At 36.5% G+C, this 11,322-nt stretch overlaps 2 protein-coding genes across 2 annotated transcripts; both read left to right on the top strand.

Annotated features, from left to right (window-relative positions):
* Positions 1-5,997: 5,997 nt before the first annotated feature.
* LOC111406430 (disease resistance protein RGA2-like) lies at positions 5,998-7,390 on the top strand. Its single transcript, XM_023035858.1, has 3 exons — positions 5,998-6,617; positions 6,663-6,966; positions 7,187-7,390. The coding sequence occupies exons 1-3, from the start codon at positions 5,998-6,000 to the stop codon at positions 7,388-7,390; spliced, it is 1,128 nt and encodes a 375-aa protein (XP_022891626.1).
* On the top strand, positions 6,617-10,263 carry LOC111405169. Its single transcript, XM_023033939.1, has 2 exons — positions 6,617-7,045; positions 7,941-10,263. Exon 2 carries the CDS (start codon positions 7,998-8,000, stop codon positions 10,005-10,007), a length of 2,010 nt encoding a protein of 669 aa, XP_022889707.1. The 5' UTR covers positions 6,617-7,045; positions 7,941-7,997; the 3' UTR covers positions 10,008-10,263.
* Positions 10,264-11,322: the final 1,059 nt, after the last annotated feature.

The following is an 11,322-nucleotide window of genomic DNA, read 5'->3' as shown; positions in this document are numbered from 1 at the left end:
AGATTAGTAGCTAAAGGATATCAACAGAATGAAGGAATTGACTATTTTAACACTTATGCACCGGTAGCCAGAATAACATTGATTAGGATATTATTCGTATTGGCTATATATGACTTGCATGTTCATCAAATGGATGTCAAGACGACATTCTTAAATTGGGATCTCGATAAAGAGGTCTATATGGAGCAACTCGAAGGGTTCGTTCTACCTAGAAATGAACATAAAGTATGCAAGTTAGTAAAATCCTTATATGGTTTGAAGCAGGCACCTAAGAAATGACATGAGAAATTTGACTTAGCTATAACATCATTCGGATTTAAACATAATAGCGTAGATAGATCTCTATATTCTAAAGTGTATCATGATTATGTGACATTTATATATTTATATGTTGACGACTTGTTAATTATGAGTAATCACATTGACGGTATAGAAGAAACAAAAAAGTTTCTATCTTCCACATTCAAGATGAAGAATCTTGGTCAAGTGGATACCATTTTAGGTATCAAAGTCACAAGACTAGTGGGGGTTATCACCTAAGTCAATCACATTATATTGGATAAACAAGTTCAAACACTTGAACATAAAAGAATATAGTACTCCAATTGATCTAAGTTTAAAACTTGTAAAGAATTATGGAAGGGCGATTGCCCAATTGGTGTATGCTAGTGCTATTGGAAGTTTTATGTATGCAGTTTAGTGCACAAGATCGAATATAGCATATGCTATTAGTCAACTTAGTAGATTTATTAGCAATCCAAGCAAAAATCATTGGAGAGTCATTTGGAGAGTTCTTGGATACTTAAAGAAAATCAAGAACTTAGGCCTGCAATATACTAAATTCCCGGCAATATTGGAAGGATTTATCGATACTAGTTGGATATCTAGCATGGGTGAAAGTAAATTCACCTCAGGTTGGGTGTTCACTCTAGGAAGAGGTGTTGTTTCTTGAAAATCAAAGAAAAAAATATGCATAACACACTTGACTATGTAATCAAAATTTGTAGCCCTATCGAACACCGAGAAAGAAGCTAAGCGGCTTAGGGATCTCTTTTATGAGATACCTTTGGGATCGAAGAATATTTCTTGAATGCCTATCATGTGTGATAGTCAAGCCACATTAGCAAAAGCATATAATGAGGTATACAACGAAAAGTCTAGACACATAAGTCTTGGACATGACTATATAAGGAAGTTAATCAAGGATGGAATAATTTTTCTAAATTATGTTAGGTCAATTGAGAATTTGGCGGATCCTTTGACTAAACCTCTAAATAGAGATTTAGTAACATTTACTTCGACTATGATAGGGTTGAAACTCCTTAACTAAAAATGTTCACCAATGACAGCAATCCTACCTGTCATTACTCAAAAGGTAATTTACGGGTTCAAAGGGTAACAACAAGTCATTCGATATGTGAATAGTTGCAGCATTTTTAAAAAATTTGCAATAATCCCATCCTAATTAAATTAATGTTGGTTGTTACTGAAATGAAGGATAAGCTATAAGCTCTTAATGAAGTTCAGTGATAAAACACAAGTACCTCTAAAGGTAACAAAGGTACTGAAAGAACTTCACCTAAACAATCTTCAAGGTGGTGCCGCCTTAGTAGAGAGTTGGAGTTTCTCTCTTAAAAGATTGTTGAAAGGATAAGCGCAAAGCTATAAAAGTGCTAAGTGAGTTATGAAGAACTTGAGAAGGTACTCGTGTGTGTGTTTTTACCGGTATTGTCATATGGAATAACTAGTTCAAAGCCACACGCTACCTTTGATTTAGACTATACTTTATTTGAATTACACTATGGTTAGATTCAAATCGAAAGATATCTAATTCTTATGCATGAATATGAGACTTGTTAATTTTGAATAAGTGAGGGATTGATGTGATAATGTTGTTCAAAACCAACAACAACAATAAAAGAAAAGGTATAGTCATGCGGTCGCATGGTGCAATTTGGAGGCTGTTATCTCTCGTTGTAAATTCAAAATTGGTGACTTTTGGCTTAAGTTTGATACCTTTTCCTGAATGTGGTGTATGACTATATATATTGGATCCATGTTGAAGGCAAAAACATTACAAAAAATTTAAGGCTCCATATTACTTTCAAAATCAAAGATCAAAATCTTAAAAGCCATATTCATTCTTTGTGTTCTTCAAGTTTTCTAAAATTTGCACTTGTGCTTTGGTGTTTAAATCCTTGCAAGGCTTGTTATAATCCTGCAAGCCATTTGCCAACAACCTTCGAAGCATCTCAAATTCATAGGAGAAGGGACAAATATCGTTTGAGGACAACGATGTCGTGTTCAAGTCATTCATTGATACAAGTTCGTAATTATCTTGTTATTGGCATTTTCGGTTCATATTTTGTGATCTCTACTCCAATCCGGTAAATTTTCTCCAACAATAGTCAATCCCCACGGCAGCCTTTTCAATCTTGTTATATTCCTCCAAACACAATCTCTAGTTCTCTACAAACGCAGCCGCCAACCACTTATTTTCCTCCAAATTCCAACCGCCAAACTATGTATATTTATAATCTCCCAGCTGCCAACAATTGTATGTGCTTCCCCAAGCTACCAATGTGTGTATATCTCTTATAATTAAGCAGTGACAACCTTTTTCTTCCCAAATTTAGCAGTTGTATTCCCTCCTTGCTGCCCCGTTTATGTGTTTTTATATTCAATTCCTCCAGGTGGCTGCCAATGCGTGCGTCTCTACCACGTCTAGCCGCTTATTGATGTGTATATATATTCCAGCAGCTCAATGTTTTTTTTTCCGTCTTCTCCATTTTGTTGGCGTGTAAAATATATGTATATATATATAGCAGCCAGCAACCCTTCATACTTTCTCACGCAGCTCTTGTTTTTTTGTGTCAGTAGAATTTCAAAGTGGTTGCGATTTTTGACTTCCAAAACAATTCCAATTCCTTTACTTCTTTTCAGCACGGATGTGTGAGTTGTATATTTAAGTCAGCCTTAGCAACCGTATTTGATTCCAGGGTCGTTCCTGTGGCCAGGCAAATGAGGCCTGTGCCTCAGTCTCAAAACCATAGGGGACCTATTTTGGCCCAAATTTTTTTTAATTATATATAGGGAAAAATTCATTTCTAAAAAGGTAAGTATACCCCTTTTCAAAATTAAGAACAAAGGTTTAAAGTTTCAAAAAATCAGATTTTTAAATTTTATTTATAAATTAATTTATTAAATATATATTTTATTAATTAAATATATTGATGTCACAGTTTTTAGTCACAGTTATCTCATTAATTAGTCACAGATTAAATTTTAGTTACAACTAATCAATTTTTTTGGTCACAACTTATTTTTCGATCACAAATCGAAAATTTTATAGGTCACAGAAATATTTTCGATCACAAATCGAAAATTTTATAGGTCACAGAATCCAAAAATTTTTAGGTCACAGATTATTTTTATTGCAAATTATTGGATATATTGGTCATGATTAATTTTTCGATCACAACTTCATTAATTGTGAGTCACGGTCACATCCAAATATTTGTGAATTTATTCGTCACGATTAATTCGTCGATCACAATTTTTTAGATTACATGTCCAATTGCGAGTCACAATTGGGAGTTACAATCACGGTCACAAATTTCAGTACCGCCAACGCAGCCAGCAGCACCCCCAAATCACTCCACAACCATGACATCTATCCAACAGCCAGCACTGCCTCCTCTACCGCCACCACAACCAACAAAACCCACTCCAAACCATTCCACAACCACCACAGATCCACACTCACACACCAGTTCGCACTGTTGCACGTAACCACCCCACTCGCGCTTCCACAACCACCACACCAACCACAGATTTAACCGCCTCCACCACACGCATCAGTTCGTCGAACCACTACCGCACGCACACTACATATCCACAGATCCACCTCCATCGCGATCTACTCACCCTTGCCATCAGTACGTCAACGCTGCAAAGGAGACATTCGCAGCAGCATGGTCGGCGACGCTACAACGGTGCATCTCCTCCATCGTCTATTGCGGGCAGTTGAGAGAGAGACGTGAGAGAGAGAATCAAGGTGGGGGGAATGAAAATGGGAATAATTAGGGTTTTTTGAAGTATATATATTTAGCAAAACATATGATTTTGGAACAATGAAACTATCCACCTCATTTAGAATTTTGGATTTTTAATGTGGGGAATCCTGTTATTTCCACTTATATATATATATATATATGAAATATTTGTTTGTTATTTTAATGTTAAGTTTTAAGTTATCAATATGTTGCATAATATATCGTTGAATTTTGCATTCATGTTGATTTTGAGGACCTAATTTTTGTTCTTCGCCTCGGACCTCGACAATCACAGAATCGGCCCTCTTTGATTCAAAAAGGAACTCCAATTCATCCCCCAAGCTGCCGTTTTCTTTTCCTGTAGGTTAGTCCCCCCTTTCATTAAACTGGCCAGCTTGAATATATATGTAAATAACAATTCCAACATGCTGCCCTTCTACTACACTTGTGAGGCCCAATTATATTCGGTTCATCCCCAAGGCAACTGGTCTAGGCCCAATTAATTGTGATTTGTCTCACAAGGCTTCACTTGATTCCTTTAATACAATTGGGTCGTTAATACCAATTTATTTGTATAGCCCATTTCTTCTTCGATTCAATTTAAGTCCTTCAAATTTCACAGTGTTGAATTTGATCTCCAACATTGCAACCAATAGCTAATTTGTTCTTCCTCCTTTTCCATTTGTTCCAAATGAGTCCATCACTAAAAACAAAATAAAATTAACCTAAGTTAAATAGAAATTAATAAATTGACGACATAAAAATTTAATAATGTGGTTTAAATAAGTGCACAAATTTCATTTATCATTACTCATTAAAAATTAGATCAAATTGTGAAGAATTGTCATTAGAGTCGTGAAGTAAAAATAGGTTGGGCCCACAACATGACCCGAACCATGCTGTGAATCAATGTCGTTGTGCCAGATCCAATTCTAAGGGATTGTGGACGGATTGGATCATCAGCCCTTCCAACCTCTTCCACAAGGATATTCGGTATGTGGAATGGAGCGCACTGTGGATTGCCTCACCTGCTTGCGCAGGCCTATTAATTTTTTTATTTTTTTTTTCCCTAAAAATGTCTTGTCCTATTTTATGTTATGCGCCAAAAGTAAACAAATCTGCTATGTATGAAAAAAAAAAAAAAAAAATGTTGTCAGAATTTTGTCATAATGAACTTGACAGTTTTTGATCGATAATGGCAGAAAAAAAAAAATGGCAAACCAACTAAAAACTTGGAATCCAAATTCGAAGATCTTCTTCAAACACTCGTTTTAATATTGAAGTAAGAATCACTTCAAGAAAAATCATAAAACGGATAAAGAATCGTACAGGTAGGGGTCGGCTATGGTGGGTGGTTCCCTTCGTTTCTTGGCCATTTTCAATGAAGGGCTTTTGTTAAAATCTGTCTTTCGTAGCTTCCTGAGGTAAGAACTAAAAACACTAGATCCTCTCGAACAATCTGTTTTGTGTTGAAATTTATCTGATTTCTAGAACATAACATTAGCTGCCTATTCTTGTACTAGAATGTTAATTATTTTGAAGAATTCTAAGATTCAGATTTCTTGATTTCTGCTGATCGTGTATTGGTAAAGTTACTAATTATGGAGGAAAATAATTTTTTAAGAATTGGGTGTTAATTATCTTGGATTATTCTTTAAATCTATGGAAGAAAGTGTTTTGACTTGGGAGCCTCGTTGTTTTTCAAGAATCTAGACTGAAGTATGTTACTACATAGGGATTGGTTCTCTAGATTTGTAAGGATCTGTTAATTGTTTCGACTCCGTGGATGGTATGTAAGAGAATGTGGACTTGTTGATACTTCACAAAAGTTTGAGCTTTGCATTCTCAAGAATTTGGTGGGGTTGCCTTTGAGGGTTTAATAGTTGCATTGGCATAAAGTTCATGTCAGGTTAAATATTGAATTGGACGATCTCTTTGTGAAATGGATGCTCTGCAAGTTATTTCGGCCGCAACACAGATAGTCTCGAGTATGATAGCAGCAATTGGGGCATTAGAGCAGGCTTCTAGAAACATTGATGAAGCTCCTCGGAGGATTCAAACCCTAGAGGAATTTGTGTATGAACTTGAGACTTTGACACACCTTATTAAGCAAAAGCATTTTCACAAGCTTCACAACCCCCAATTAGAAAATCAGATTCAAAGCTTAAATGGCCTTATTGCACGGCTACGTGCAAATATCATGAAGGCTAAAAGGGTCGTGTCTAGAAGTAAAATCAAGAAATTTGCTAAGATTGTATGGAATTCTATGATTGGCGATCCACTTGGGAAGATATTGAATTCAATGAGGTATGACATGAGCTGGTGGCTTGAATCTCAAAGATTGACTGAGCATGTTGAAAATTTGATAGAAACAACTGCACGAAACATCCCCGTCCGGTTAAAAATAAACACAGATCAAGGGTACCCAATCTCCAATAAGTGCAAGTATGTGAGAAATTTACTGGAGGAAGATAGCTGTCGCAGTGTAATTCTCATTGTTGGACTATCTGGCATTGGCAAGTCATCTTTAGCTCGACAAGTGGCTTCCAATCTTCCCTCAAGGTTTGTGGATGGAGCTGTTGAACTTGGATTCTGACAGTGGTGCAGTAGACCTGCTTGTCATGGTGATAAGGCCGAATACCAAAAGCGACTGGCGAGAAAATTTTGTAAGTTTCTGGTACAGATTGGTTTTTGGAAAAAAATCAAAGATGAATATTGTGGAGATCTTGAATGTGTCTGCTTCAAGCTTCAAGAAGCACTGGTCGGGAAGCGCTTATTGATACTTCTTGACGATGTGTGGGAACAAGACATTGTTGAACGTTTTGCAAAGTTATATGATAATGACTGTAGGTACTTGGTAACAAGTAGGAATGAATCTGTCTATGAGATAACAGAAGCTTACAAGGTAGAGGTGAGTAAAGATTGACATAAAGGAAATAAGCAAGGCAGTTCTTCTTTATCATAGCCACCTCAGAGAAGATGAGTTACCGGTAAGTACTATATTGCTTACCAGTTTTCAAACTGTAAGTGCTTGTTTGGTAAAGCTTTTGTTTGCTAGAAAATTGTTCAAACTTCATTTTTAACCACACATTTCATTAGATCCACAAATTTTATCCACCTTTTTATAATAGGGCTATTTTCATAGAAATGTCTGCAAATTCCTCTCGGTTAGAAAAGGAAAATCAATAACTTTTATGAAGCTACCGTCTAAGAAAAGCTACATCTTGGACCAAATATCAAACCTGTGTACTCATGAAAGACGGATAGCTGATGCAAATATCACATTAAGATCAGAATGTTGGGAACCTGTGGTTGCCAGGAGAAAAGAACGTTAAGTTTTGTAAGAAATGAAATCATTAAGCTTATGATAGTAAGAATGACTCTCTCTTTCACAAAATTAGAGTTTCATTTGCTACACTAGAAAGTCGATCAATTACATTTTTGGAACAATATATCAAAAGCCCAAAAGTGCACAAGGACTTCTTGTAACAGCTATTGATAATAAATCACGTTCCTAATTCTTAAAGATTGCAAATTTCAGTAACACTACTATCTTGCTATGCCTGCTTGCAGGTGCCTTTTCTTTTCATTAATGCTGCCTCCTAATAAAGGTGAACCATGTCAGATTAGAGTTAACTCTGTCATATGAGGCTAAGACCAGATTCATCTCATGTTTTCCCGAAGCATATATACTATTTACTGTATACCCTTTATTAATAAAGCTTGACAAACTTTGTTCAGATCCTGTAACGTTATTATATGGAAAGAAAAAGGTTTCACTTGTTGGACATTTCTTTTCTGTTTGAGCTCATACTAGATATCTTACTTTTAGTTTTCAATAATACTCTTCATAACTTTATGATTTTCTTATTAATTCGTCCATAGGAGGAGGCAGATACATTGCTTGAACGCTGTGGTCATCATCCCCTGACAGTTTCTGTCATGGGTAAGGCCCTCAGGAAAGAAAAAAGAGCCGAGAAATGGGAAAAGGCTATTTCAAACCTATCCACCTACGCCACGTGTGCACCAGGTCCGATCTCATATGTAAATGAGAAAGAAGCTGAAAGCACAGTTACCATTTTCGGATCACTTGAATTTAGTCTGGAGGTGATGCCTATGGACTCGAAAAGACTCTTCATTGCTCTTGCTGCTCTGTCATGGGCAGAACCTGTTCCAGAAGCTTGTCTCGAGGCTATTTGGTCGGTTCTTGGGGACGAAAATCTGTTCTCGCTAACATCTCGCAAGCTTACTGAAGGCTCATTACTGATGGAAGTTGAACCGAATTCCTTGTACCAAGTGCATGACATGGTCTCCCTCTACCTTGATAGCAAAACAAATGAGTCGGTTAAAACATTACTTAATGATTCAAATGCAGAAAAAATGGCGTTCATCAGTCCTTGGCTTTTTATTTTTGGAAAGGAAACAGTTAAAAGAATTTCTGAGCAGAATATTGAGCTCTCTCTTAGTCTTTTAGAAGAAAAGCAAGCGGTAATTATCTTAGAAGCAATAAATCAAGCCCTCGAGGCAAGCATGTCGATTTCTGAATATGAAGCAAGCCGGGCAGGTTTTTGCAAAATGCTGGGTCCGGAGATTGCAAATCTGATGTCAGGATCACAGGATCTGATTGCGGTTTCTTCAGTGGCAATCACAAATATATTTACGAATGCAGACTATTCAGAGTACTTGCTATCCCTTGAAACTGTAGGAGCAATTGAAAAACTTGCTAATATCATAGAAAACTGTGAGGAGCCACTAAATCAGACTAATGCTTTTACTGTCCTCGCAAAACTTGCGGAATTCGGAAACCAGGGTACCACTGTTGAAGTTCTTCAGAGAATTCCGATGTGTAAATTGGCCGATTTGCTGTCTCCACGTGCAGAAGAGTGGCATGATACTGTGTGTGCAACATTAATGTCTTTGATCAAAGCTGGAAAGTCAAAAGCTGTTGAGAAAATGTTTGATTTTGAAGTAGACCGGAGCCTCATTAAACTTCTTGAGACGGGGTCTGATATTGCTCAAAACCATGCAATTGTCATACTAAAAGCATTTTACGAGCTTGGAGGTTCTGCGAATGGTTCACTACAGCCCAGTACTCTAAATTTGTTGCCTTGGCAAGCAAGACTTCGCCTAGAAAAATTTGTATTGATAGACCAGAACACTTTGTCTTCACCAAAGCCACAAACTTTTGAAGATGTACTTCACAAACTACTAGACAGCAATGAGAAGCTAGTGTTAGAAGCTACGCAACATCTTATACAGATAATTGACGAGGTAGAAGAGTCAAGGATCAGGGACATGATCTTACGGAGTCCCCTTGTCGAAAGACTTTCAGAACTTCTGCAAAATGGACAATCAGATCAAAATTCAGTAAGGTCCGAATCTGCTTTTATTCTAATGAAGCTTGCTAGCTCTGGGGGAGAGCCTTGCATTAAAAAGTTTCTGGAGCATGATATTATTACCGAGTTAATAAAAGTGATGCAGTGCAAGATTCCAGAGTTGCAGGACTCTGCCTATACAGCACTACATCACATGCTTTTCAGCAATGGCGGAAATCTCGTTTTGACTCAAATCCTTCAAACAGGTCTTATTGAGAGGTTGGTTCATTCGATGGAGAGTAAATCAGTGAAGACCAGAGAAGTAAGTGTGCACTGTATTTTGGACATTCTCGAGGTTGGAAACAAAATGTGTCTAGAACGGTTGTTTTCTTTGCAAGTGGTTGAAAAACTTGTGAAGATAGAAAAGGGTACTGGGGGATCCGTTGAATATGTTGTCAGTTTTCTTAAAGGAATTCGCAAGAGTAAGCACCTCACGACAGCAGAGCGTAAGGTGGCGAAGCAGCAAGTTGTTAGGAAGGTTAAGGCAACTTTCAAGGGGCATAAATTTGAAACACGAGTTTTAGCAGCCTTAGATGACTGTATTTCTGAGGGATCAAAAGGCAAAAGGCTCCAGTAGCAGTGGTAATAGGAACAGAAGTTAGTTTCTTGATTCATTCTCGTGAATTCACTGCGATAGCCTTCTCTTTCGTCTTATGCTTGAAGAGCCGTTTTTGGGCAAAGAAACTCACGTGTCGATTCTATAAATGAATAAATGTCTTCAGCTATTAAGTTTTGGAAAATTAGCATTTGTATATCATTAATGCTTCTTGACAGCTCCCCAAGTGTAATCTTTGAACCAAATTTAGTTTATATTCCTATCCTTGTTCATATTATTGTATGTTTCCCACTAACTTTTCGTTTGCTTGAAGTGGAGCGAGCATTTGTAGAAGGTCATTATTCTTGAACAACTTGAAGTAGAACCTTGTTTGTTCCGATCCTGTTCTTTTAATACTTCAATCGAGGGAGTTGAGACTTGAAAGTAATACGATAAATTGTAGCGAGTGACGTTGAAAATGGACCCGTAAATCTCAATTCCAATTGAGGATGCCTTCATAAAGCACAATCAAGATACAACACGAAAAATCCTCTGAATCCGAAAGCATGCACCTTTTTCCATCATTAGGCCTTCAACCCATCATTATTATTTGAAATTAGGGTAAATGATAATTCCTATGATGTGATAATGACATTATTGACATATTCATAAAATTAGTGCTTTATCAACAATTGCACCGAATTCAAAGGCACAATGATAATTTGATTAAATGGAAACGTACCCCGTATTTAACAATCGCGATGAGTGCCTTGAAATTTCTCAGACTTTGACTCTTCCACTATAAAAAATTACAGAATAAGTTGCCATTTTTGAACAAAAAAAAAAAAAAGAAAGTAATTACCTTTTCTACATAAATTTAGAAAATTACAAAATGGGCATATACTTTGGAAGGAAAAGCGCGATTTTATTCAATAGCATCAATACTAATAAGTTTTACAATGTAAAAATGTCTATATGACCTAGTAAAATTTGAAATTGTGTTTGCTTCCCATCAAATAAAATAACAATATAAGGCGGCGAGTGATGTCTTCGAGTCTTAGATGCAGTTGAGAATAGTGTCTTTGGGTTTGTGGATATGGGGTTGCTGCAATCAAATTCAACTATCGACATGTCGAGGTGTTGCTCTACTAAAGATGTGAAAATACCATATCCTATCGCGTGTCAAACTAGCACTTGAAGTTTTGCTTTAAACATTTGTCTATGTTTGGCATCGATTTTCAAAATTCATTTTTCATCAAATATTTTATAGAGCTCACAATTTCTATCAACTTTTCAATAACGTATTTTATCAACTTTATTAAAATCTATTAAATATTCAATTTTTAATCAAACCTAT

The sequence above is a fragment of the Olea europaea genome, chromosome 12 (genome assembly GCF_002742605.1).
Source record: "Olea europaea var. sylvestris chromosome 12, O_europaea_v1, whole genome shotgun sequence".
NCBI classification, from domain to species: Eukaryota; Viridiplantae; Streptophyta; class Magnoliopsida; order Lamiales; family Oleaceae; genus Olea; species Olea europaea.
This window is presented reverse-complemented; position numbering and strand designations above follow the sequence as displayed.